The sequence below is a fragment of the Pyricularia pennisetigena genome (assembly GCF_004337985.1).
Source record: "Pyricularia pennisetigena strain Br36 chromosome 4 map unlocalized Pyricularia_pennisetigena_Br36_Scf_9, whole genome shotgun sequence".
Lineage (NCBI taxonomy): Eukaryota > Fungi > Ascomycota > Sordariomycetes > Magnaporthales > Pyriculariaceae > Pyricularia > Pyricularia pennisetigena.
The window spans coordinates 1,516,651-1,543,591 of NW_021940921.1; the positions used below are offsets into that span (position 1 = coordinate 1,516,651).

Here is a 26,941-nt window from a genome sequence, read left to right on the forward strand (position 1 = left end):
TGGAGACCCTGCAACTTACCCATCAGGTGTCCTTGTCTATCAGTTACCGCCTTTTTTCCTTTATTTTAATACCGTCAGCGTTCTACACTTTACCCTCATGAAGTTCAGGACTATAACCGCCGCCGGGGCGGCTGCAGCTTATATTTCAAGCGTCACCGCAATTCAATGCAACTATATCGTTTATAGTATAGCTACACCGAAAGCTGTCCTACTTCGGGGCACACTTCCGTCAGGAGAAAGTCACGAAATTATGGGAGTATGGGTTAGTTTTGACAATACGAACTGTGAAGCTAGTTATAGGGACAACGGCAGGATTTCTATAATGGGGGCACGCTCTGATGGTAAAGCAAAGCCAGTCAGTTTCTAAAAATTCCAACTGGAGAGCTTTTGGGGCTGTTTTAAACTTAGGGTTTTGATTGGCGTTTATTTATATTCTAAGCTACTTTGCTACGTTGTTTTGGGGTAATGGAGTGGAGATAACGTTATATGAAAATACAATGTGTAGTTAAAACAAGTGTGAGGATCAGGCCCCCCAGACCTACCCTCAGAATCACGACTCGGCTCCACGCCGAGCCAGGCATCGGATAAAGGGATCCACTGGCCCCGGATTCAAGCGCGTCTCTCCAGCGCGTCGTTGATTGTAATTTCTCTCTTCTCTTCAGTTTAGAATTTCGTTAATAGCGCCTAATACACTGAGGTTCTCCAATGTATGCCTGGCCGTGACAGTGATCCCTTCATCGACGTCGCGTCAAGCCCAGAACTGTCACGAAAGCGATCCCAAAGAGACAAGGCTGCAATATAGGGGCGATTCTGTTCGAAGATCTAAAGCTAAGTGTAAAGGAAGAAGAAAGGCACGCAGTGCCAATCGCGTACACACGCCTAAGCGAGCAAATAACAAAGTCACCCTGGCGCCTTATCACGTGAGGTGGAGCTAGTCACGGTTGGCAGTCGCCTAGGCACGCCACTCCGTAACATAATCGAAACAACAAACGTAAGCCAGGACAGTGATGCCTAAAACGCAGATCCAAAAGCAAACCAAAGAAAAGAAAACGCCAGGACTGTCTAAATGTGATAAACTCTGCTCCTAAAGCCTGTGGATGCGAGGCCATCAGACTGTAACACGGAGCGAGAGCGAAACGTCGCTTTAGTACAAAACCTATCCGTCACATAAAAGAAGTTCGACGTTAAACCGCCACTTCCCCGGGGCTGTATTTGATGATCCCCATCTAACCTCTTTACTGATAATCACTCCGCAAGCTGTGTCAATGGTATTCATCTGGACCGACGATTCTTCCCGGGGGTCCCTCGCCGGGTAAATTGTCGTAAACCCAATCCGCGTACCGGGGGCCCGCGGGCTGAACTGTCTGACCTGGCCCGGCATGCTCGTGATAGCCTGACCCTTGGTACTGAGGGTGTGGGTACATTGGCCGCGGGTTCTGCGAGTGCTGGTACTGCTGCACCGCACCCGACACCATCTGTGCTCCGGTCCTCAGGAGCTGCGCTCCACCCGACATGACAGTAGATAATATCCCCTGGCCCTGCTGGGATCCCTGCCTTTGATATACCGGAGAAGCGCCCGATTCCCAAAAGTATCCCCCCGGGGAACGGGTGAATGGCTCCATTTGCGTTGACCAGTCCTGCGGTCGCCCGGCCGGATAGCCGTGATGATGCGCCTGCGGATGGCCTTCGTAGTCATAGTCCACGTAGCTGCCGGGATGTCCCGAGTTCGTATGGCCTTGGTAGTCATAGTCCACGTAGCTGCCGGGATGTCCCGAGTCCTGGTGACCATGGAAGTCATAGTCCGCATATGCCCCGGCGCCCTCGTGGTTTTGTTGCTGCGCGTGCAAAGGGTTATAAACCCCGTTCTGGGCGTCTTCCACAGCCTGTATCGCTTGCTGGGAAGGTGGCACGTCGTTTTCCCATGTATCAGGATCTTCCGGTTGGTAAGACGGATCTGGAACCCACTCCTGTTGCGGCGGTGGTGGTGGTGGTGACGGCTGTTGCGGTGGGGGCGCTGGTGGGGCTGAACCCGGCGGTCTTACCGGTCTCCCTGTGCCCAATATCTCGCCATTTGGGCCTTCGATAATCACCTCTTGGTCCCAGTTAAAATTCTTTGGTGGCTTCGGCGGCTTAGCTCGCAGGTCCGCCAGCTTCTTCTTCTCGCCAAACACTGCATTCCTCAATTGCCCCCAACGAGTCTCTTCTTCAAAAACCACCCCTTCCTCACAGTTGACCCAACGTCGTGGCCTCGGCGGCAGTAATCTCCCTGTCGTACATGCGCATACCAGTAGGTATGGCCGCGATGCTGATCGCAAAACAAGAAACGACAAAATGTACATGCATGGTCGGGGTGAGAAAAAGAAGAAGAAGAAAAACAAAAAAAAAGAGAATGCCCTGAAATATTAGTGGGGAGGGGCTTTCAAGATGGAAAGTGAGTTGACAAATCGGGAATTGAAACAAAAAGAAGGTAGTATTTAGCTTCCCGTGGGTGGAGTTCAGTGCTATCATCATATGAAATTGCCAACCACAGGTTCACCCCGTCGTATTCAGGATTAGGGTCTGTCGATGGCGGGCTCAGGCAGGTTACATTTACGATTTCATTTCAACCTTTCAATTTCGTGTTTAGACTTAAACTGCGGCGCAAAGCTAAATCCTGCAAAGACTGCATTTTGCTTGGATATAGTTGTATTTTTAGTACATCCGACTCAATGAGCCATCCAGTCTATGTTTATTCACTAATCGTAACCTGAAGTCAGCAATGCCTTCAACACTCCTCTCAAAATTGGAGAACCTTAGTGTAATGGGCATTATTGACGAAAATTCTAAATTAAGAAGAGAAATAAACTGTGAAGATCAGGCCCCCAGACCTACCATTAAAATGCATTAATATTGCACGAATAAGTGAAAACTTTAATTAACGTGGATGTACACCGAGTCGCGCAGGACACCGAGCCGCGCACCCTATTTCACATACTAAATCCGTTGGTGCATACCCATGCACTTCGTCCAGTTCAAACTCAAATTTAACCAAATTTGCGGGGTTGCTGGATTATATTAAACAATTGTTTAGAATTCTTTTTCTTTTTCTTTTTAAATACTCCGATGATATAGAAATAGCCGCGCTGTGTTGTTGCTGGAGGCAGCAACATTGGCGTTTTTATCAGCTGCGGACTGGGCACGAGCCGCAAAGCCGCTCCTGTTGCCAGTCTCGTTAAAATGCTTGTCCTACAAAATGAACCAAAAGAAGTCCCAAGAAGTCAGCCCTATTGATTGTGAAAAAATAAAATGCGAACCAAGTTCGAAACATTAGGCAGTTGCTTACGTTGGCAGACTGTATGCGAGAGGCCGCATCCTTGGTCATGGGTGTAGGCTTTTCTTTAGGCATTGCAATGCTTTCAGAGAAATGGCTCAGAAATTTCTCAAAAGTTTGATTTTTGTATGGGCTTTTTCCGAATTTATCAAGGATGGAATTTTATGCTGTTGGTAGGTGTTGAAATCTTTATACAGATGTAGCTGTGTCTGCGATACCATTTTTATAAATACTACTGTCGTAGTAGCCACATTTTTCGCACCTTGTTTAATTTTAGGTTTGTTGGATTTTCCACCATTTATTTTAAAGGATTTGTCGGGTTGACTTCTGTTCTCAACAGAAAAGATGGGGTTCCAAATGATGGCATGTGCTCCGTCGTGTTCATATGAGTGTTGTAAGGTCATTCGAGATGCAAAGCTTGCGTAATGTCAGCATTCGTCCTCCAATGTAAGACTGGCAGTTTTTGTGAGCTGTATATGAATGATAAAGTTGAACGTAAAAACCGCCCTTCGCCGATCGGACCGCCGAACTTTATTCAGTCGACAGGATGGCGGAAATTTAATCTGTGTGGAGTGGCGAGCCGCAAGATGAAACCTTGCAACCATCTTTAAATAAGAGACGTCATCCGGGTGGCAGGCAACATTTGTACAAACCACTTATTGCTCTGTTAAGCTTCTTTGAAAGTTTTGCCTCTCGTTCGGCTGTGTGGCAACCCTGTCAAAGTTCATCAACACACATATCGGTATTTGGCAGAACGCACTCTCAAATAGTGGACTAGCCAATCGCAACATCTGGATGGCTGAAAGCTGTTTTGATCTGTATGTTTGAGTTTAAAATATTGCGTATTTCCCCCCCAATTGCAATTATGAAAGCATAGGGTCTCCTTTTGCAAGCCGCAAAATCAGTTCGTTAAGAAAAAAGAGTCAACTCAGGCTATCGCTTTTATTCTTTCTTTCTCCGTTTGTTAGATTTTGAAGCAAGACGAAATGATGGACTCTGCTTCCCTTTCCCTGGCCATCCAGCTGATGCTGGAAGACTTGGACGCCCTAAAGTCCGGAATAAAGGGCAAGGGCCGGGAAAACGACGGGCCCCCTGATATTGCCATCGCCACGGAGTTCTTCCGAAAGGAACTCGCAACACAAGCAGTTCTTGCGTCCGATCGAACCATGTGCGAAAGTATTGCTGAGGCCGTGACCAAAGATGCTGACACAATCAGGTGCCTCGACCCAGAGCAGGCACAGCGGGATACTCAGCTCGACGACGAGCTCGTCGACAAGCTGAAGCTCCTCTACGTTACCGACCGGGAAGAGCCAGTGGAAGATAACCAAGACCAGGACCATGAGCTGAGGCGGAGTCTTCCTTGTGGGGCGCTCGCCGCGTTGTTAAGCGGCGCCCAAGTAGGAATTGCACCGGTTGCGGCGACGAGTTTGACTTTATCAATGTGGCGCGCTGTTCCTGTTCCCACGAATACTGCCGAGGGTGTCTGAACTCTCTTTTCCAAGCCTTAACTCTTGACGAGTCGCTGTACCCCCCGCGCTGCTGCCAGCAGCGCATAAGCTTAGGAGCGCAGGAAACACTGTCCCCGTGCCTGTGGACACCCCCGAACTCTGGAGAAGCGTTTGTTGGCGTGGGGCCTGGCTTGCCAGCTTTGGCAACGCATGGAGATGCAGAAAAGGCTGTTTGGAGAAAGTGATGCAGAATTGTTGGCAACAACCATGTGAATAGCGTCATGTTGGAAAAATAATTACTGGTAACACCCACTACTTGAGTGACACTACACTGCGTTCCGCTTACTTATTTCGTTCCACGAATGAAGTGCTGAGGATGGAATTCGGCCTTCAAGTTTTGAACTTGGCATTTTTAAAAACAGTGCGAAAGCTTTGGGAGGAGTTAAGAAGTGTACGGAGTATACGCCCGGAGGGCATAGCGGAGCTACGTGACGAAGTCACTATTAATCTGTCTGGAGGTTTGCGACCTACAGTCCTATTGTTTACTTTTACGGATTGATGAAGGCCGTAGGTCGAAAACAGCAGCCTGATTTATTAGGCCTTTGTTATTCACCATGTTCGCTGTGACATTTGGACCATGAGATCACCAGACCCTAACCCTGACCCCTGACCAACGACCCACCAGGGTGATACCTTCATCGACGTCGCGTCAAGCTCAGAACTTTGTTTGTTTCCTTTCTTCTCCTCAGAGTAGAATCTTCGTCGATAGATGCCAGTAGACTAGCTTCCGTGCTATGCCTACCCCGGGCCGTGACACACCCTTTGTCCGATCCCTGGCTCGGCGTGGAGCCGAGTCGTGATTCTGAGGGTAGGTCTGGGGCCTGATCCTCACACTGGCTATAGTTGTGCCTTTGAGGATTAAGAAAAACAGAGTACCAAAGTTTTTGGCGGATGAAACAGCTATTTTTGCACTTTTTTACAGCCGCTTAAATGTATTATGCAAACTACCGTAAATATTTTACTATTTATACCACAACTGGGAAGAGGTCGAAAGGGACCCTGGAGTACTTGCATAAATAAGAAATCACGCGATGGGTAACCAAAAATACCATAGTACCGGGCGGAAAAATCCCTCCCTTGTCACCGTATTTATATACGTGGGCTTTTGTTAATTTTACCATCTGCGGGAATTGTAAATATCTACTTAATTCTTTCTTCGTTAAAATTGTTACTAAAATCGGCAACGCCGCCAAGGCACATAGTACGGGACGAAGGAACTAAGGGTAAGGACGTTTACCCTTACCACTATAATAAATATATAGTAGTTTTTTTCAAATCGTGCATCTGAGTAATACATAATACGTGGTAGGTATATCTATATTTATATTTTACTGTCATGCGTTCAATGCCTGGCAAAAAATAATATATGACTTGCAATCCGTCCTATATTTATCATCAGATTGGTGCTTCAGATACGGATTGTTTTCTAATTTAATTTGATTTGCAACCTCTACGACTATTTCCCTTTTCTTCTGCGTTTATTTTATCCATACCTCGAAAATCCACCTAAAAGCCCTCACAACTACCCGGCTATTCATACCAACCTTTATTCATACCAACCTTTAGTCCTTTACTTTCTCTTTATCCGAATATTTATTTGTTAACACTCAACATTTAGAATATCTTCAAGCTGAAAAATGCGTTCTGGGGTTTTAATCGCCGCCTTTTGCATTGCCGGTGCTGTCGCCGATACGGAATTCTCCAACCCCAAGATTGCCCGCCGTGCGGATGAAGTTAAACCCTTAGGCATATACCGTCAACGCTGTGTCGACCAATGTTTCGAAGCTATGAAAAAAAACAACGGTATTCCTGACTTAAATAATAATCTGCTCAAGAATTACTGCACAACTTGGTGCCTGAGTCTAAAATTCCCTCAAACGGTCAGGGAGATAGAAGAATTGTGCAAAGAAAATATGGAGTGGAGGTGGCTATTGACGCCGCAACGGCCATCAAATTAAGTTAGGGTTAGGGTTTTAATTCGCGTTTTCATTTTATTCTAAGCTATTTTGCTAGTTGTTTTGCTGTACAAAGGGAAGTAAAATAGAAAAATAATAATTGTGAGGATCAGGCCCCCAGACCTACCCTCAGAATCACGACTCGGCTCCACGCCGAGCCAGGGATCAGACAAAGGGTCGTTGATTGTAGTTTCTCTCTTCTCTTCAGTTTAGAATTTTCATTAATAGCGACTAATACACTGAGGTTCTCCAATATATGCCTGGCCGTGACAATAATCGGGAAAATAAAGAATTAAGCGACGGGCTACCCATAGCTGGCCGGGTTTTTAATAAGGGGGGTGAACAGCCTGAACTTCTTTGTCCTCGGTGTTGTATGTTTTGTTTTTGCCCACCTCCCTTGGCGGCGCCAGTCCATTTTGCCTCCCACCAATATGATTCAAAAGTACGTACGCACCTGGTAATCGCTGTCCAGAAAATTTTCAAGAGCAGTTTAATCGGGATTTAAGTAGTTAATCGTAACTCAACATATTGGTATGTAGTTCGACAATAGGAATGATGAGAACTTGGTATAGCGGCCTCGCCATTTGATCGTTTTCCAAATCGCCTGCATCCCCAAGACTGATAAGGGTCACGGTGGATAAAAGCGCGCCGGAGGAGACGCCGCCGATTGCCCAACGGGTTAGGTCTAAGAGGGTGGGGCCGCTGTTTTGTATGTCGGAGAGGGTCCATTCCTTACGTTAACGATGCCGTCATCGATAGCGGCCGGGTAGGGTTTTTCAGGAGCCAGTCGGTAGCCGACGGAGCAGACGACACCGCGAGCGGCTGCGAGGTTGGAGCAGTAAAAAAATGAAAGCAAGATATTAAAAAGATGCCGAAACTAGATTTCCCTATCTGGTTTTGAACAATTTATATTTGCGTATATACGCGTTAGTAGGTCCAGCTCGCTCGAGTTATCCCCGAGGACGAAACCACCCCGTGGAACCAGATAAAAACGGGCCATCAAGATTCGGGCTTCGGTGAGTTAGTCCCTGGAGTTAGAATAAGGACGATCAAGGTTTGCAGCTGCACCTCTTCTGTTAAAGCGGGAACGATATCGAGTTTCGTTTTCACTAATGCGTGTGTAAGCTGTCGTATCGACGCATTTTCGTGGAGGTAAAGGCCAATAGGACAGGCCCGTCGCAAAATTCACCGCTGACCAGCATCAACTTTACCGCCAATTCTTCGTCATGGACCCGTAACTCGCAACCGATTTTATGTTTGATCACATACGCAGATGGATCAGATGCCTCGCAGACAGCGACCTGTTGGGGGTAGGATATTGTGGCAGCGAGCAAGTATCCTTGTCACTTATAAGCAAGATGTCCAGGCACTTTAGCTCCGTTGTTGATGCTACCCAGTCTACATCCTTACAGCGGGCACAGTTCATCACAGAGGCCTCCTACTGAGTGCATCTGCGGTCACACGAGGATGGCTCCCGGGGACCAAGTTGGGAATGCTGCACAAGTCAGTTCAGTTTCAATTTTCTAAGGATAATCGATGCGAAGCATCATCTGTTAAGCCTTATGCTCACGCCAGCTGTTACCCGCCCTTAACCCTTTTCTTTTCCCTTCCCTTTGGGTTTCTCTTAAAACTTGACATCTTCTGTATCTTCCAATTTCGGCGTCGATCAAATAGGGGCTTTTTTCCATCATAGAAAGGGACGAATAATGAAACTAGAGTGAGATGGAAAAAGACGTTCGGAAATGCGGACGAGAAAATCAGAGTGGGCCCAGGGGAATCGTACCACGTAAACGAACTCTCAGTGCTTATTTGGGGTGGGAGATCTTTTTCTGGTGGAGATCCCGGCCTCAGAAGCACCTTAGCCGATTTCCGATATCGAGTTGGTGCTGGTGCCTGGATCGATGCGCCAATAATCCCTTTAGGGCTCACTATGTGTTATGTGATTGGACGAACGGACTGGAATATATATTCATTTGTATACAAAACATCATATGTACCCCAAACTGACATATCACGGCCGTGACATGGTCACCACTGATTGGGAAAGTTCGTTTTTAGGCAAGGTTTGGTCATCGAGGCAATCACGCCGGATATGTATTGGCAGGGATTGAAGACATGTTTTGGAAGACACAGTTCAAATGCTTCTATCCCAAAACGAATCTTTTGCGATGCCTCTTTGGACATCGAAATTTTAATAATGCCTGCCTTTTTTATATTTTTACATTTAGTTTTAAATTTTCGAATAAATTTACTTTATTAAAATCGCTTTCGCAATATTACCGGGCGTATGCTATTTATATAATACTGTTTATAAAAAACTTAAAGGGGATATTTGATATTATAAATAATGGCCTATATATAAATATATTATGTGGTATTACAAATAATATTAGTAAAGAGTGTATATATTGGCCTATTTTCACGTTAATCATGCGTATAACACTACACTATATGTAAAAGAAATTAAATTCGCGCATTAAATAATATATTAGTATATGTTTTTTAAATGCGCGACTTTTACCACGGGCGGTGAAAACCGATTTACGTGGTAATTATAACATTTGCGCCGAAATGCTGGTCTCCATCTGTGTCACTAGAGCTAGTCCTAGAACTAGCTGCGGGATTAACGTGAGTTAGTAGCTCTTTGGCCTGCATAGTTTGTCAGTCAGACCAGCCGACTGATCAGGCTCTGATACGACATCCCTCCCTCGCTTAGTCTTGCACATGCTGAGTTATTAACTCTTACCGCCGCTTTATTCCAGCCGGTGGCTCTGAGGGTGGTGCCCTGGGAAACGACTGCGCATGATGTTGATCCTTTTTATGCGTACTCTGTAACTTGCGGCCAATACCGAGAAGGGGGGTTGGAGCAAAGGTCTTGATAGAGTGAATATCAAAATAGTAAGCATTTTGATGGCGGGGATCGGTAAGGATAGTCAGGCCCGTGACCAAGCGGCGACAGGGGCTGTTGGGTTATGGGATGCTTGTATTTTGCTACTGACCTGACACGTCGGTGCTTCGTAAAGTGTTTTCCATGGATATCCCGTCACCGCTGGTTTAGGATGTGATTTTCTCGCTGTTAACAAGAACTTCGTCGTTAAACTGACCCAAAAGAGCATGGAAATAATAGTTTGCCTTTGTCATGCGGTTTAAGTCACGGGCAATTAAAACTAGCTGACTTATGGATTAACTCAATGAATCATAATCGTTGTGCTAGCCTTGAGCAACTTGAAGGTTTCCGCATTATTTATGTGTATTGACAAGTGTCAAAAAGCATAGCACTAATATTAGAAGCTCATCAAAAGTCACAATTTGCCGAAGATGAAAGCTAAAGTAACACAAAATATAATGTTAGGACCAAACGGAAATGAAATTGAAGATGAATCAAGTCTCTTCATACATATGTACAGAATTAAAATTGATAATGAATTGCAGACTGCAGGGTGAATAAGAAATCTGGGGTAAATCGAAAGAGTCGGTTACAATGGGTCATACAAGATCTACAGGGGACGCAATTGTTAACAATTTTTTGACAGTTTTCATTTCCAACCGCTTCACTGCTTGGAGAAAGTGTATTTTGAGTAGAACTAAACACTATTACTTATTATAAAAAGTTAAAGTATATTATAGGTATATAAAATAAAAATAAGTTACCTATTGAAATTGTAACATTAGTTGTTGCGATATCATAGTTTGGTGTAAAGGGTAAGTTTTGGTAGGAATTTAATTCTGTCGCTTTATTTTAGCGACTCACTATACTTTATGCCTTTGACATATTTATAGCAAATCAAAATATGCTATCTATTATTCCTTGGCGCACGTGTACCAAAGTTCAATCATGTCCTTACCCAAGTGAAAGTACTCACGGAACTATTTTTGGATTAATATAATATTCGGGGATTCTACTAGGACTAGCCATAGATCTGATGGAAGTGACTTCTACTACTTAATTGAGGCCAATTTCCTGATTTTGATAGCTGCGTTTTACAAATATCCCATCTACCATTCATTCCTTCCCAGTTTTACCTACAATTGATTAAATCTAAGATAAATCCAGGTATTCGTCTGAAACCTTTAAAAGCAATGCATTTCATCTTCCCTTTCGTTATCGCAGCCCTGGCCCCCGTAGCCTTTACGGCCCCGGTGCGCTCTTTTGACAGAACGGACGGTGTTGTAGCTCGTGGTAATAGTAAGTATCGTTATTTTAAATGCAGCAAAAATCAAGAACATATGGAATTATTTACGGAATTTGGCTTACGAAATTCGTTACACAATTTATAGATATTTATGAAGCTTCAACCGGCGAAGCTTTAGGCAAGCGAGCGGCTGCTGGCGCGTGGTTCATGGACAGTGACGATGACTACACACCGCCGACGACACCTAGAACACGCCAAAGACAAGCCGAAGCTGCAGCGGCAGCGCGTCAAGCTGAGTTAGAAAGGCAAAGGAAAAAGGCCGAAGACAAGCAGGCCGCTAAGGAGGCGAAGGCAGCGCGGAAAAAGGAGCGTGCCGACGCGCGTAAAAATCAAGGATTTTGCGGCATTTTTCCCAATAGCAAAGCTCGGTGTGATCCCAATGCATGAATTAAATTAGAATAGTTGGCGCAGTTGGTCGAGCAAGTTTGGATATAGCCTGGCTTTTGGCAATGATTGAATTTGTCGCTGACAACGTTGGATACTTTACTGAGGGCACCCCCAACTTCTTCTATCCTTTTCCGAATGTGGGTCATACCTCTTGTCTCTATTTGATGTTCTCTCCTTCTACCAGCGCACAGGCTCATGATGAGGGCGACATTGCGTACATTGATTGCAATTACAAGCGAAAGGATGACCAAAAAATAAAACATTGCATGGCGGGCCTTTTGATACAGCTCGCTCAGGTTAGGCCTTCCTTACCAGACGATGCCAAGCGCTGGAAGGTGAAAAGGCGCCAAGGCGATAGGCCCACTTCTAAAAGCCTACGGCTCCGGAACAATTACTGGCGAGGCTGCCCTTAAAGCTGTTGTGAATTAATCTGGCGGAATATTCCTCATTCCATTTCCCAGTCTTTGTTCGGCATTATTTATCTACTTTCTGCTCACACCGGTTGTTTTTTTTCTCTTAGCACCGCCACCTTTAACGCCCCAGGAGTCGCAAGAATTACCGCCATGCTATTGTTAAAGTTGTTCCCAGCTCCATTTGACGTACCCGCCTTTGCCATCCACCTGGTCGAATTTCGTCAGCCTGCCGAATCCGGGCTAGGAGTTTCAATTGAGTTTGTTAAGAGTAGCGGGGACGGAACGGGGGGGCTGCTGGGATTCGGCAGGCTGACGAAATTCGACCAGGTGGATGGCAAAGGCGGGTACGTCAAATGGAGCTGGGAACAACTTTGAGCCCTGGTCGGTATTTCGGAGGCAGGTACAGCAAATTTTGCCCATTGCAAGTGATCCAGCTGCCATTGCAGCCAACACCTTTGACGTTATGGCACTGTGAATTAGTTTGAGGCGTAGCTATAGTACCAGCCGGATGTTCAGTAAATTATATATCACCAAAATCCGTTTGGAGGTACGAAGCTGTAGCATCAAATGATAAAGTTTGAGTATAACCCTCGAGCGTTGCAGTGCAGGCGCCTGCTGCCGGGTCCCAGAGCTTGACGGTGCCGTCGTAAAAGGCCGACGCCAGTTTGTGGCCGCCGGTCGAGAATGCTACCGAAACGACCCAGCCACACAACTGTGGGAACTTGTTACTTTGTTTGAGAGTTTCACTACGTTATTTAATTGTGGCTCTGGCCCTGCGAACTTCAGTGCTTCTATATCAGTTTTTCGGCTAGCATTTTGGCAGTTCTTAAGCTGCGGCCATGCCTTATAAGTCGCCAAACATCCAGAAAGCCCTTATAAGACTGAATAAGTTTCCATAGTTGTCGGGCCTTTGAAATAAAAGGCTCATCTGCTCTTAAGCTTCCTGTCCCGAATGATAGGCCAAAACTTGGCCTAGGAGTCGAAGGAAAAACTGCTAACGGACTCGCACAGCATCCAGGCCTTTCGCGACCGGCAAAATTCCGTTCGGTCGCCCTCGCCTCATTGGGGCGGCGACTTGGCGCGGGAGCGAACCGAACGCAATAGTGGCTTTAAATAGTACCCAGGGTCATTTCAAAATGGCGGTCTTATGTATAGCACCAGGCACTCCCCGAACTGCGCTCGACGAATTTTCCCTTCGCCGGCCTGCGAATAAATTGGCGACCAGCCATCGTCCATTCGGTCCTCTTAGTTACCATACGCGACCAGCTTAAACCAACTACCTGTTCCCTCCCAACTCCGAATCAGCGGAGATCGAATTTTCTACCCGAAATGGACTAGGATTCGTAGCTATCAACGCACCATAATTGCGACTTTCCAAAACTTTCCTATTACTTTCCGTTAGGGGTTAGTCCCTGAGGCTGATACCGGCTGTCGCGGGGCTTTTCTCAATCTCATACACGCCTCTCGGGCGATAGCCGAAAGTTTACCATGTCTTTGTAGCGCTTCCAGTAAATGTTTCTCCCAACATCGAGCTTATGGATATGCAGGAGAAACAAGGCCTGAAGATTTTGGTTTGGCAGCGATTGATAACTAATTAAATCTCAAACCGAGGTTCACGCACCCTTGGCGCGTCGCGCACGAGCGCCCCCCCCCCCCCCCTGCTCGAAGAGATCCAACCCCGGCCTAAACTTCCACGACTATCGCGCATCAGCCATCTAGATGGCCCAGGGGGGATGGCGCAGTGGTTAAGCGCCATGGCTGTTACTTGTGTAACGTAGGTTCGAATCCTGCTCCCTCCACCTCCTCCCCACTTAATGTGGCAAGGATAACCCGGCTGGCTATCGACAACAACCACCCGCCTGTGCCGTCGAGCCCACACTTGTTGGGAACTTCGTCTACATGGCTACAAACGACCGACAGCACCGCTGGTTGGACACAGGCCCCTCTCGACGAAGAGCCGTCAACTGCCGTCAGACGAATCCTCCGTGCGCCTGAAGGCACGGGGTCGCGTCAGTGAACCAACCCTGTAAGCAGGGCCGGGCACGAACCCGGTCAGGCTCGATTCGCTTCTATGCCCTTGTTTTCCGCTGTGTAAATAGAGAAAAATAGAAAGCGCGCCGAGATACCCCTCGGGAGGTTGCTAACGGCCGGCTAATGAGCCGGGCCGAGCCCGGCGTTAAATAATACTACTACTACTAATCTAGATGGCCCAGCAAAGCCAGAGAACCATGGATTGCAAGTGTGAATGAATAAGAAATTAACATGATGCGGCCCCCCGCGGTCCGCTCCTAATTGCAACGAGGAGCAAAAAATCGCTCGGAATTTAACAGATGGTCACAAAAGCAAAAATGCTGGCAAAACGCTTTTGTTGCTAAAACCGGACATTACCAACATTCCAGTAATTCACATAAGCGGCCTGCATGCAAGAAAATGCAATTCGAAAACATACCACCCCATTTTTACACTGCCACCTGAACAGTCTGAAAATGCTGTATGCCTAGGACGCCTCCAAATGCGCCCCAGCTACGAATTTCCCTTATCGCCGAGACCTGCCTGCGATATCTGAGGTTCCCATTTATTTGGGACGACGCAGGGGAAACATGCAAGGGAAAGGTAATGCCAGGAAACTTCCGAGAATACGCTGCGAGTTTTTGGTATCAGCATGTCAAAAGCGATGGTCCTCATTACGACAAGGTGCTGGAGCAAATGAAAGGTTTTTTCTGCCCTATGGATGACAATTGGGAAAGGTGGAGACAGCGTTTCGATAAGACAGTGGTCGACGGCCAGATGATCCACTATGAGGGCGACATCATCATGTCCAGCTGTTTATTCTATGCTGGCTACCTGGGATTTTCAGATTTAATCCACCATTGGATGAAAAGCTTGGAACAGATGTGAACTAGGCTAATAGTTCACGGCGTACTGCAACATTAGCGGCAGCTTTACGAGGCAATCGGTTTTTGCTAGAATACTTCGTCGGTAAAGGGGCAGATGTAAATATCTCCAGCAATAAGGGACGAATGCCGTTGTATGCTGCCTTACACAACGGCCACCTGGAGGTGGTTAGGCTTTTTGTCGACACAGGGGCAGCCCTCAATTGATAAGGAAGAAGAGCCCCAAACCGCCGTTAAAGGTTCGATTTGGGGTTTTTAAGTCGAGTCTCTTCGACTTGAACGGTTTTTTTGGTGCAATAGAATGGTCTTGTCTCACTGGCAATTCGATTTGTATAGCTTGCTTTGAGTACAATCTTAACATTTCAAGCGGAATAACAGCATTTTTCCCCTAAGAATCATTTTTATAATTGAATGTTACATCAAGAAAGTTATCGGCTGGCTAGTCCCACACCAAAATGCAATTGCACGAACAGGTACCCAAACTACTGCATACGTAAGGTAAACATCGCGGTTTAAGAGATCGGTTTACCAGTGGCATTGTCACCTATGAAATATTTAAATCCTTCCCAACAGAGAAGGAGCCTGTGTTTTGTACCCCGCGACCACGGAAACTCGAACCCGCTCCTGGCTCATTTTGCGCTGCTGCCGCGTTCCGCAAAGATCCATCCGTGTCACTAGAATTAGTCCTAGAACTAAGTCGGACCCACTGATCTCCGATCACCCCCCATCTCCGATCACCTCAAACACCACATGAAACATCGCGACCTCCATAATAAAAGAGCTGTCCTCCCATCAAATCTTTGTCAATGAATCCCAAATTTTACTCAATTATTCTTCTGGTAAAAATGAAGCAATATTGCGAATATGATATCGAACAGGCTTGTATACAAGTCGCTAGCGGCGTCGGAATCCGAAAAGCCGCGATTCAACACGGAATTCCATATGCCACCCTCCACGGCCGAATACGCGGCGCCCAACCGATATCGAAAGCCAAAGAACCTTCGCAACGATTATCGGCTACCCAAGAAGCTCACCTTTCGACTTGGGTGCGTACCCAAGCCGAACATTCCTGGACGTATAGCCTTTGCTCCGGGTAAGGCTCTGCTAGACGTCCCAGGCTCGCAGAAAGTCCGGGTGCCACGTGCATGTTCTGGGAGCTTGTGGGTCCCGCCAGCAAGGTTTCCCATCTTGTTTGCAGTATATGAGCCAACAATGCCAGGCTAGGACCGAAGATATCTTTTTGTCAGTGACAAGATTCCAGGCAAATATTTATCTCAACCGGGGGTTTTCGGGAGTGGGGAGGGGACGAACTGGCAAGAAATACTGACCTAAGGGTAAACTCCCCTCGCCCTGGTCCTGATTCTCAACTTTCTACTACCGGCAAAGTCGGTTCCTTCAAATCTCAGGCGGATCGCATTCTTCGCTTCCGGGGAGACCGTCATCACATTTGGGACACCGAGGGTTGTTGTCGTTTTTGGTGGGGAAACCAGGCGAGGTGCCAGATTGGGGGCGGAAACAGTTGGAAAGGCACTCGGAGAACTCCATAGCAGAAATAGTTGGGTATTGCGTTAGAGCATCCTAGTTGACGCAATGATTGCAATCTGGCTGCTTGCTTCCCCAGACAATTATTTAGCGAGGACTCAAGCAATCGTCCCAGCATCCGCATTTCAGCATTCGTTGATCAATTCTACCGCGACACAGGTAGGGGTTTTTCCCTTTTTTGTGTATCAACACACCACAAACGCTTGTCAAGGCTGTAGCGTGATGCAAGACGGCCGTACAGCTTATCCCAAGTTGTGTCCTCAGGATTTTCGTCCATTTCCCATGCGGAGAGGCATGTTGGCTCCAAGGAGAAGGCGAGGTTGCCGAACAGCAAGGCAAGGCGCATGATAAAGTTGAAGCTGAGATATATGGCGTTATATGAGGGTAACCAGCCCTGGGTCGAAACGGGGAAAAGGGGAAAAGAAAAGAACAGTAATTTTAGAGGGTATTAGAAGGTCCAGCCTTGCGGATGAGGAATAGTTTGCCTGCCTGCTTATTCATCTCACTTAACCCAGCCACTTAACGTCGGAATGTTTGATGTTCTAAACCGGGCGTGCGGTCAAAAAACCAACAACTTCATCCGGGCCCACATTAACAGCATTGGCAAAGTCGAGTTTCTTTTGGATTTTGTAGCGGCGTACAAAGCCTTTATAACAAAAGAAAGCATGGCTGGGGGCTTAAGGGGAGCTGGAGTTATCCCTCACTGTTCAGAAGCTGTTATTTCCGAACTGGGTATTAACTACGGACGCCGTCACCAAAAGAACATGTTTTCCCCTACACCGATATTTGGGTTTCTCAAACCCCTTCCAACCCGACAGAAGCCGTTTGTCGATCTACGCTTATAAGAAATCGAATTAACCGTTACCAAGGAAGTTCGCCAACGTTTGTTTTCGATGCGGTAAAGCAGTTGGCTAAAGGATTAGAATTAATTCCTCATCGGACCACGCTTCTTGAAACAGAACCACAGCCTTCGGAAGGCCAATGAAGCGCTTAGCAAACGAGCCAAAAAGACACGTACCCGTAAAGGAGGGTCATGTACTGTAAATGAGGTTCAAATTTTGTTGCAATTAACAAGCGCAGGTAATCCAATAATGGATGACAAGGGTGAAAATGGGGAGGGAAGTAATGCGCGACTGGCGACTAACCGGCGCTGTGGCAATTGTGGCAGTATAGGACGTAATGCACGCACCTGTCAGGAAGATGCAAAAATGTCTGATGTACATATTTCCGACTGCATTGAGGTAAAATAAGCAATGCAGACGTTGCAATTGAAGTTAGGAATGGTGTGGTACAGGAAAAGTGGCCAGGGTACTGATATGGCCAGGGTATTGATAAGCCACGTTAGCATTGGCTCGGAATACTCGAACCCCCTCCTCAAGTTGTTCGGTGCAGAGAGCCTGCTCGCGGAGTTCTCTCTTGTCCCTGTTAGCCTGGGTGCGGAGCTCTCAGACTTCGTCGTCGCTGTCGCTGTCGTCCTTGGTCTTAGCGGGGGCCTTCTGGGCCGCCTTGCTAGACTTAACAGGGGTGCTGGGGGTGTTGTTCTTGGACGTCTGCGAAGACAGGTTCTCGGTGATACTGCTCGGTATGCTTCAAGGCAAGGTACTGAACAGGAGCAATCAAATTGTTACGATCAAGGTATCGGGGTAACCAGTTCTTATGGTACCGGCCCAGCCTTCTGGTCGTAATACCCGTCTTTGCTTATTTGGAAAACCCCTAAAACGACCCGAGATATTCGACTTCAACTTCAAGAAATTTCCCGCTCCTATCCAGGAGAAAAGCAGTCCATGGGGCCATTTAATTCGATGCTATGGGCTTCCATTGACGTCGGCTTTGCCTGTATCCAGCAGCATCCGAACCACGTTTTCGTGCCCTTCTTCCACAGCATATAATAGCGCCGTTAGGCCATCTCCATCTTTCGCATCGACGTCGACCTTGCCTGTATCGAGCAGCATCCGAACCACCCCTTTATGCCCAAAATACGACGCCAAAATGAGATGTGTAGCGTTTTTCGGTAGGAAAAAGTGAGTTTGACGATAAATTTCAAACCACGCTGCATAATGGTTCGAGTTTGGATCATAAATACTTGACGCAAAAGATATAATGGCAGGATTTTCGACATTAGCTTCGCGGAAGTGAGAACCCCAATGTTTGGCGGAATAATCCATAAGCTCGGTTACCACCTTCTTTTCTGTTGGGAGGTTAAGATAAACCGTACAGGACTCTGCAAGAATCGCGTGTGCTTGGCAGATATCCAAAGCATGTGCCCACGTTTTGGTAATAGTAGGGCCCGGCAGGCACACTGCGATAGGGAGGAGAAATTCCCTCGCCGTCTGATGGAGAAAGTAGACCCTTTTGTCGTGCACCGTAATAAATAGCCCACACCACTCTCGAAGACGCTTTTTGAAATTTTCGTCGGATTCCATGTCAAGATCTCCCACACAGCGTGTATTCATGCTCAAGTCGACTGCAATTTGCATTTCGCGAAGGGTAAGCGGGCGGTATGCAGCGAGGAGGATGAGAATAGCTTTCCTGGCTTTTGTTGGATCGCTAGATCGGCTGAAAATCTCCTCATACGCCTCATTCACTGTAGCGGGTAAGGTTTGAATGGCAGAGTCAATTGAGGATAATATTTTTCATTTTTGTTCGGGATACCAGCTAGCATTAATTCCTATGCGGGTGCACCCATGTTACGGAGTGGCGTGCCTGGGCGACTGCCAACCGTGACTAGCTCCACCTCACGTGACAAGGCGCCAGGGTGAGTTTGTTATTTGCTCGCTTAGGCGCGTGTACGCGATTGGCACTGCGTGCCTTTCTTCTTCCTTTACACTTAGCTTTAGATCTTCGAATAGAATCGCCCCTATATTGTAGCCTTGTCTCTTTGGGATCGCTTTCGTGACACGAACTAGACTTTGTAAGTTCTGGTGAAGGAACCTTTATGCGAAAGCGTTTTTGTCTATCTGACTCTAGATGAGGTTTCTTGCTTTAACTTTTCTCATCTTCCACGCTAGGATCAGCCATAGTGAGCTTTAGTCCTGTTTGTTGGTCCGTTACAGCGCCTCCATCGACAAATAAAACTTTGTCGAACAGGTTGGCGAGCTTGGTATTATGGCTTTGCAGAGTAAATGTTAGCAACTTGGTCACGACTGCTACAAGTTTACGGTTGAAAAAGGAAAGAAAGCACCTACGTAACCATGATAATTGTAGCATTGCTAAACTGACTAAACAAGTTGCACAGCACTTGAGTTTCAGTTTTTTCGTCAAGGTTGGCTGTTGGCTCATCTAATAAAGCAATTTTGGGCCGCTTTAAAAATAGACGGGCTAACTCGATGCGCTGCTTTTCACCGCCAGAAAGTGATCTGTAAGGGTTATAATAAAAAGTCGAGTTAGCGACGTTAAATAGGCCGTTAATAAAGTGCAATGTAACTTACCCCCCTTGCTCCCCTATTTCGGTTTTATATCCGTCAGGTCGAGCCATAATAGAGTCGTGAATTGTGGCATTTCGGCAAGCCTCGTACACCTCCTCGATCGTGGCACTTGCGTTCCCGACCATGATATTTTCCATTATTGTAGTGTTGAATATATAAGGTATTTGCGGCATTATACCAACATGTTTGTGAAACCTTTGTTAAAAGAATGGTGTTGAGTTGGAGTCAGCGATCAAAGTTGATATTTGTAACACGAGCTTTAAATATAAGGTAAAACTTACGAAGTCTTGTCCATGTTTTGAATATTTTGACCGTCGACCAAGATAAAGCCGTTACTAGGCGACAAATGCCGCATTAAGAGCTTTAATAAAGTCGTTTTTCCAGCTCCGCTCGGCCCCATAACTGCGACTTTGGTAGCTGGCCGAAATATTACATCCAACCCATTGATAACTGGTTTATCCAACCCTGGATATGTGAATGAAACGTTAACTAATCTCAAGTTCCCGTTGCAACAATTGAGACTTTTGCTCTTAGTCTGGCGGGCGGAAACGGAGCTTTTCTCCAAAATCCGTTGCAAAGGCGCTATATCCAAGACCGCATCGACGAACTCGAGGATGCTGCCCGTGAAATCCCGGGTTTCCATAATAAGTCCTTTTGTCGCAATATTATTTATGCGCAATTCTAACCAAAATTATTATGGCCTAAAAAGCCCGCATATAACGTTGGGCTCCACATCTCCGACCCCCCTAAAGTCCGGCCCCCTTGAAAAATGTAACGACGAAATACCCCTTTTATAAACCGATTTAAATGTAAACCTATCAACGCACAATAATACAATCATTGTCAGGCTCTCCCAGTTCGCTAACCTCTTCACCATCGTTCAAATCCTCTAAACAGTCCCTATTATTTTCCTGTGCTTCATAAACGTTTTTTTTGCTGACCAAAAGCTCGTTGGGATCCGGAATTACCCTTTTCCTTTTGACCGGCCGTACCGCCTCCAATTTTGCTTTTAACAAACTGATTTTTTGCTGAGCTTCAGCCAATAAGATATCCTTGGTTTCGAAGCTTTTTTGGACTTTTGCAAACAAAAGCCGTGAAGTGGCGTTACTTTTTTCGGACCGGGAAATTTCCTGTAGTTGAAGTCGAATATCTCGGGTCGTTTTAGGGGTTTTCCAAATAAGTAAAGACTGGTCGTTGTGAGGATCAGGCCCCCAGACCTGCCCTCAGAATCACGACTCGGCTCCACGCCGAGCCAGGGATCGGACAAGGGGTCCACTAACTCCGGATTTAAGCGCGTCTCTCCAGCGCGTCGTTGATTGTAATTTCTCTCTTCTCTTCAGTTTAGAATTTTCGTTAATAGCGCCTAATACACTGAGGTTCTCCAATGTATGCCTGGCCGTGACAGTCGTTAATTTTTTGGGTTGGATTTTCCGGTGTTTTATCCCTTTGGAAGCCATTATTTTTACCTTTTTCGACGTTGGCGTTGCTATTTTCTAATAAAAAAGGGTTTAAAAGTGGTTTTGCCAAGTTCACCGGCCATAACCCCGTCGTACGCCAACCAGATTGAATGGTTTTTGCTATAAATGCTTTTGATCTGGCTTTTCGATAGCAAAGTAGAAAGTTTCGTTTCCCAACAACCGTTGAACAGCAAAACTGGTTTACAAATCCCAGTTGACGTCGATAAGCTTCCTTTAACGGCCCAAAAACCGATAAATCCAACGGTTGAAGAACGTGCGACGAATGAGGAGGTAAATATAAAAGCTGAATATTATTTTGGAGGCAAATAAGCATAAACTCGTCGGTGACGTGTGATCCGTGGCCGTCGAGAACTAATAAACGCTTTTCAGGAGTTAAAGGTTGGGTATTTGGAATAAACGATTGTCATATCTTTTTCAGGGGGACCGATGTGAAAGACACAATCCAGTATGCGATCTTGAGCTATGCTTGGGGTGCCGCCGAAGAAGCAGCCGTCCTGAAGGCAGCCATGACAAACGTCGACAACATACAGGACAGATTGAGGGATCTAACTTACGAACTTCCCCACGATCCATTCACGATAGCCACTATCGCACCTTTCGATAAACCCAAACATAGCATTTGTATACCTGGGTTTAAAATGGATAATTATCAAAGAGACATGGTATGAGGCCCGCGACTTGAAAAATTCACCAGTACTGCTGGAAACCTTTCACAGGGAATATCCAGACGCAGCAGGACCTCCTGTAAACCTGCAACAATGGATTAGGAGCGCAGCAGAGGATGCTTTCGCTGATGACGGACCCGAGGATAATGTCGCTGAGCACGATGCAAAAAAGACACGAAAACGAGGGAAGGCCCCGGAAGACACGCGTAAAAAGGTGAAGACTCTGATCGCCTGCGTCGATCAGGCCTTAGAGGGGGGTAATGTGAGGATCAGGCCCCCAGACCTACCCCGAGAATCACCACTGCACTCCACCAGCCACGCGAAGCCTGGGGTCGTGCAAAGGGTCCACTAGCCCCGGATTTAAACGCGTCTCTCCAGCGCGTCGTTGATCGTGGTTTCTCTCTTCTCTTCAGTTTAGAATCTTCGTTAATAGTGCCTAATACACTGAGGTTCTCCAATGTACGCCCGGCCGTGACAGGTATTTAATTTTCTAGTAAAGAAAACGAGCATATTAGCTTAGAAATTAGATAAAAGCAGAGTTTTACCCTAAGGCTATCTCTCTGCCGACACCTTTGAATCTTTGCGGGCTTCCTCGATAATTCCTCTCATCTGAGCATACAATCCTATCTCCTCTGTTTCCCATCTCCCACCATTCGGAAATACTGCTTTCCGTAGTCGGTTAACCCAAGGTATCAATGGCTGGTAGTGTGACGTAAAATTATCCTCTGCGGATTTAATAAAATCCTGTTCATGAGACACTTGTCCCTTTTTCTCCTTTGCCAACAATTCCATGCTGATGTAATTCCACTGGTCAAACTCAGGAATGACTCTGCCCTCATCTGACCCTTTGTAGTGAATGCATATCCAAAACAGCACCCAGAAGAACGACTCAAGGTCGTGCATGAATGAGTGCTGCTCGCCTAGAAGCGCCCCAATTGCCATGAACGCCCGCGTGCCTGTCTTGCCCTTTGCTCCAGAGGCGCCCTCTCGTGTCTCTCGTACGGCGAGGTCGAGATCGATCAAAAAGGAGGGCCAGCAGAGGTTGTCGTCCTCGTTGATTATCAGATTGTTGATGGAAATGTCCCGATGAAGGAATCCAGCCTTGAGCAAGGACTCGTGTCCCTGGATGCAACCCTCGAGCGAGGCAAGGAGAGCCGACCGAGAGCTTGCCTTGTAAATGGGATTTCCATAGTCACGGAGGATGACACGTCGGTGCACACGGTTCGATAATCCGTCGCCGCTAACCTTGGTTGGGGATGCCGAACAGGATCGTTTGCTGGGGGGGAGGGTGGCGCCAATTCGGCTAGATGATCGCTTCTTGCCAGCAGTGCCGCTACTGCTGCGGCCTCTCCGCGAAGCACCAGACACGATTGTGTTCGGAAGCGGCATCGAGCGTTCCGGCCGATAATTCGTAGCTGCTGTAATGTCCAGTCCTCCGCGAACGTTGCTCCGAATATCGTCATCCTTGCCATGGACTTGAACAGTCTCGTGGTGGTAGTATCGGGCCACGTTAACCACACCCTTCTCGGTTGCCTCTTGGAGCAGGTCCCCTTCATCCTCGCGCTCCGTATACTGCCATGAGTCCTTGATTACCAGTTTTGTCTTTGGGTCTTCTTCGCGGTGCGCTCTCCAGCAAGTCGTCGCGCGGCCGGCGACGCAAGGGACACGCGTCATCAGCTCCTCGATGATGAGACGCTCTGTCCGGCCGTCCCGCTCGATCACAATGAACCGCTGGCCCTCTGCCGTGACGACGGTAGGATCGAAGCCAAGCTCCTCCTCGCTCATCCACAGAAAGCCGAGAATCGTGGTTACAAACTCCAGCCCATCTTCGTTGATGTCGAACTTTTCGGATGCGATCCCGCCTAGCCGATCAAACTGCCATAACCTCATTAGAGGTCCGCAGAGAGTGAAGCCCAAAACAAATCGCCGGGTGTCTTGGGCTGCGAGGACTTCTCTCGCGTACCTCCCCAGATCAAGCCATGCCTTTGAGGCTTTGTCGGCAGAGCGGTTGCTCTTGAGCTCTCCAGGCACAAGGATATGCGACCAGTGACATTTTGAATCTTTTCCGGCCTCAGGGTCATCGACCAAGCCGATGTCCAGCTTCCGCTCTCCTGTTGAACCCTGAATCGGCTTATTAGGCCGTGCCAGTGGTCTTCGTCGGCGTGTTGGGGTCGGCCTATAGGTCTCTGTAAATGCGTCCAACTTTGGGATTATATCGTCAAACCATGCCAGTACGTCGCTTTCCTTTGCATCTGACGGCCATCCGCGCCACCCTTCGCTGCCAAAAAGTGGATCGTCGCCTTCGGTGCACTTCTTCAAGACGGCCTCAGAAGCTGCATGCAGGCCTGCCACGCGCCTGAAAAAAGCCTCGCGGGCGCCAGGAAGCCCAACATAGAGAGGACCAAGCTCCAACCTGAGGACCCTGTCCACATCTTGACGGTATTCCGAGGAGTTGGCGAAACTGCCAGTGTTGTGTAGCCATGGGGTTTGCTGGAAGGAAGATAGTACAGATGGCACCAGGCGGGGAGGAGGGGTGGACTTGGCGACGACCCGGTAGACTTGATCCCAGATCAGGGCATCGTTTGGATCATCGGCGAGGGCTGCACGCAGGAGGGGCTTGATACGGTCGAGGTCGAAGTCGTCGGAAGCAACGGCCGAATTGAGTCTTGCAATGTCGCCGAGGACGTTTTTGCCTGTACCGCCGGAGCGGAGCAGACGAGAGGCGGGAAGGATCTGTAGCGTCGAAAAAAGGAGGAGGACAATGGTTTGGAGATCTGAGTCAAGGTTAGAGGGGCGTACTAAAGCGAGGCCGGCAGGTCGTTCTACCTTCTTGGTCAAGTTGGCCCACCGCGTCAGGGGTGCGCGGCACCTCCTTCTCGTCGCAAATCGAATAGAATGATGCGTGAAAGGCAGCAAGGCCATTTCCGATAGGGTTATCCCTAATGATCTCTGACCGATCGATCTGTCATGGCGGACTTGATAACGGCGCGGTAGACTTGATCCCAGATCAGGGCATCGGCTGGATCATCGGCGACGGCTGTATGCAGGAAAGGCTCGGCACGGTTGAAGGCGAAATGGTCGGGAGCGAGAGTTCAAGTCGTAGAAGGCCTCAAAGAATACCGCGACCTTTCATATCAGATAGCAGGTCGCCAGCGGTAAGGTTTTGCGCCGTTCTCAGAAAGCCGCGAATGACTTCCCGGAGTTCTTGCGTGTCAATTGAGGAGCACGTTTAACGGAGCATTTGCTATCCCTTGTCAAATTGTCCTGCGTCCGCATTCCGTGGGCCTTTTTATCTTCGGGGATCGAAGTGAACGAGGCGCGGACCCTTTCCAATAGGATTATTTTGAATAATCTCTCGTCTGGGTCTATCTGCCATGGCGGATTGGGTGCTGAGAAGGAAAGACCGTCGGACGCAACCGAGGTAAAATCGAAATCACGGTTGCTGCCAGCCATCCAAATGCACGTGCTGATAGTCTTATCAGTATGTGGGCCCTTCCAATGCCTCCTTATCCGCCTCCTTGGGCTACTGGCCTGGCAGGGCGCTAGGACCATTGCTCTGTAAAACGCCCACTGACTAATTGTCAGGGGCTCACCCATACCCCTTACATCATCGCTTCCCAACCACTCGCTGCTGCTGGCAATTGTTTGTTCTCCACGCTGGGGGCGACCGGTTCATTGATAGCAGCCTCTGTTTTCCGCCTGCTTCCTGCTTGTGCCTCAATTAGCAGGTAAATCCGTTCCACAAGCGCAAAAGCGCTGCGAGGATGCGATGGTAAAGCCGACGCAGTTGACTTGCACTTTATCCTATCTAATCCTCGCACATCTTTTTAGCCCTTGAGATAGGTAAGAGCGTTATGGCAAACAAAAATTGGGAAGCACACGCAGTTCAAACACGCAGGAAAACGGGCGGATATAAATTGTCAAGATGCATGGCGGTGTTGATCCGGATCGCGATTTTTAAAGCGATCCATGTGTGGGGGCATATCCATGGAGCCCCCGACTTAACTTCATAAATGCCACCTATTGTACACCCTCCCCCTCCCACCAGCGAATGCAACCTTGCCCAGAATGCTGACAAGTGAACGCCATGAAGTACACCCCTGGTGCATGTGCCTTCACAATTTATCAGATCTTGTCTTTATTTTCCGGTCTATATCTGTTTTCTGCTTTTGTGAAAGCTGGAATTGGCTTTTGGTGACTGGGCACCCTTGACTACTCATTGCGGGATGTACCTGAAGGGCCATTGAGATCAAATGAATTGACGAAAGCTCTAATTGGGCAATCGCGCGTGCTGTTCATTGCAAAACCAGCGACTTTGCCACCGAAGTTTTTATTGTTGTCTGTAAATTGTGAGAGTTGCAGGTTTGAGTGTTGGTGCGTCGAGGATTACCAGCGCGCTGTACATTCATTCACCTACGTGTGGGCGGCTGCGCATTGACCTTGGTCAGTTTTGGCCATGCACTCTGGTCAAGCTTTTGTTGGTATTAATCTTTCCTGCTGGTGACTTGGCAGCCAGGACTCGTGGCACTCGGGCACCTTGGCCATTGCCAAGACGACAGCGCCACTTTTGGCAGTCCAGGAATCAATCCACGCTCTCCCTCACGTCACCCTACAGTCGACCTTGCGCATCGTTATCCTTGGCTCTATTTCTTTTTCTACAAAGCAACCCTGGCTCACCCTGGCTTTGGGATCTTGGTTGGCTCAGGGTTAATCTGTGCTACCGCTACACGTATTTGCAGCAATTGACGACGGAAAAGAGAAAAACTGGCCCAGAGGAAACGTTTGTCATCCAAGTGCGAGTACAGAACCCGCTGCATTGCCATCAGCCGCACATACGCAACCAACCAGCTCCAACCCCGGCATGTTATGAGTAGCCCATCCCTGATCACCGATTGGTCGTGGAGTCCAGCGAACGCCTGTAACGGTCAAAAACATACAGATTCATTAAACTGGTCCCACCCTTGCTCTAACCAAGTCAACGACAGGCAGTGCTTTGCAATTGTTCCACGAGCACAGAAGCGCATTTTCCTCTCAGAATCGCTCCCCGATACAGCATTTGTTCACGCAACCGACGAAAGGACCGATAGCTGCAACCCAAGGGAAGCGTTCACGCGGGTAATAAAGCAACTGCAGTCAGGACAGACCCGACGAGAGACTATGATTTTCGCCTG

At 47.7% G+C, this 26,941-nt stretch overlaps 9 protein-coding genes across 9 annotated transcripts; 4 read left to right on the top strand and 5 right to left on the bottom strand.

Moving 5' to 3' along the window:
- Window positions 1-1,262: 1,262 nt before the first annotated feature.
- Window positions 1,263-2,343, bottom strand: PpBr36_10386 (uncharacterized protein; the record flags this gene model as incomplete). The annotated part of the gene is made up of 2 exons (XM_029897498.1): window positions 1,263-2,170; window positions 2,235-2,343. The coding sequence occupies 2 exons, from the start codon at window positions 2,341-2,343 to the stop codon at window positions 1,263-1,265; spliced, it is 1,017 nt and encodes a 338-aa protein (XP_029744201.1).
- Window positions 2,344-3,090: 747 nt separating this feature from the next.
- PpBr36_10387 (uncharacterized protein) lies at window positions 3,091-3,385 on the bottom strand (the record flags this gene model as incomplete). Its single annotated transcript, XM_029897499.1, has 2 exons — window positions 3,091-3,225; window positions 3,323-3,385. 2 exons carry the CDS (start codon window positions 3,383-3,385, stop codon window positions 3,091-3,093), a joined length of 198 nt encoding a protein of 65 aa, XP_029744202.1.
- Window positions 3,386-3,966: 581 nt separating this feature from the next.
- On the bottom strand, window positions 3,967-4,101 carry PpBr36_10388 (uncharacterized protein; the record flags this gene model as incomplete). The annotated part of the gene is made up of 1 exon (XM_029897500.1): window positions 3,967-4,101. The coding sequence occupies one exon, from the start codon at window positions 4,099-4,101 to the stop codon at window positions 3,967-3,969; it is 135 nt and encodes a 44-aa protein (XP_029744150.1).
- Window positions 4,102-4,296: 195 nt separating this feature from the next.
- On the top strand, window positions 4,297-4,797 carry PpBr36_10389 (uncharacterized protein; the record flags this gene model as incomplete). Its single annotated transcript, XM_029897501.1, has 1 exon — window positions 4,297-4,797. One exon carries the CDS (start codon window positions 4,297-4,299, stop codon window positions 4,795-4,797), a length of 501 nt encoding a protein of 166 aa, XP_029744437.1.
- A 1,658-nt stretch (window positions 4,798-6,455) lies between these two features.
- On the top strand, window positions 6,456-6,776 carry PpBr36_10390 (uncharacterized protein; the record flags this gene model as incomplete). Its single annotated transcript, XM_029897502.1, has 1 exon — window positions 6,456-6,776. One exon carries the CDS (start codon window positions 6,456-6,458, stop codon window positions 6,774-6,776), a length of 321 nt encoding a protein of 106 aa, XP_029744356.1.
- A 4,077-nt stretch (window positions 6,777-10,853) lies between these two features.
- On the top strand, window positions 10,854-11,353 carry PpBr36_10391 (uncharacterized protein; the record flags this gene model as incomplete). Its single annotated transcript, XM_029897503.1, has 2 exons — window positions 10,854-10,959; window positions 11,052-11,353. The coding sequence occupies 2 exons, from the start codon at window positions 10,854-10,856 to the stop codon at window positions 11,351-11,353; spliced, it is 408 nt and encodes a 135-aa protein (XP_029744355.1).
- A 2,142-nt stretch (window positions 11,354-13,495) lies between these two features.
- On the top strand, window positions 13,496-13,783 carry PpBr36_10392 (uncharacterized protein; the record flags this gene model as incomplete). Its single annotated transcript, XM_029897504.1, has 1 exon — window positions 13,496-13,783. A coding segment is annotated over one exon (288 nt), but the record flags the coding sequence as incomplete, so codon positions are not given.
- A 4,224-nt stretch (window positions 13,784-18,007) lies between these two features.
- On the bottom strand, window positions 18,008-18,154 carry PpBr36_10393 (uncharacterized protein; the record flags this gene model as incomplete). The annotated part of the gene is made up of 1 exon (XM_029897505.1): window positions 18,008-18,154. The coding sequence occupies one exon, from the start codon at window positions 18,152-18,154 to the stop codon at window positions 18,008-18,010; it is 147 nt and encodes a 48-aa protein (XP_029744353.1).
- Window positions 18,155-19,383: 1,229 nt separating this feature from the next.
- Window positions 19,384-25,223, bottom strand: PpBr36_10394 (uncharacterized protein; the record flags this gene model as incomplete). Its single annotated transcript, XM_029897506.1, has 8 exons — window positions 24,998-25,223; window positions 24,891-24,974; window positions 24,597-24,807; window positions 23,974-24,544; window positions 22,339-23,922; window positions 19,909-20,244; window positions 19,631-19,822; window positions 19,384-19,558 (listed from the first exon to the last, which is right to left on the bottom strand). The coding sequence occupies exons 5-8, from the start codon at window positions 23,658-23,660 to the stop codon at window positions 19,384-19,386; spliced, it is 2,025 nt and encodes a 674-aa protein (XP_029744161.1). The 5' UTR covers window positions 23,661-23,922; window positions 23,974-24,544; window positions 24,597-24,807; window positions 24,891-24,974; window positions 24,998-25,223.
- Between the last annotated feature and the right edge of the window lie 1,718 nt (window positions 25,224-26,941).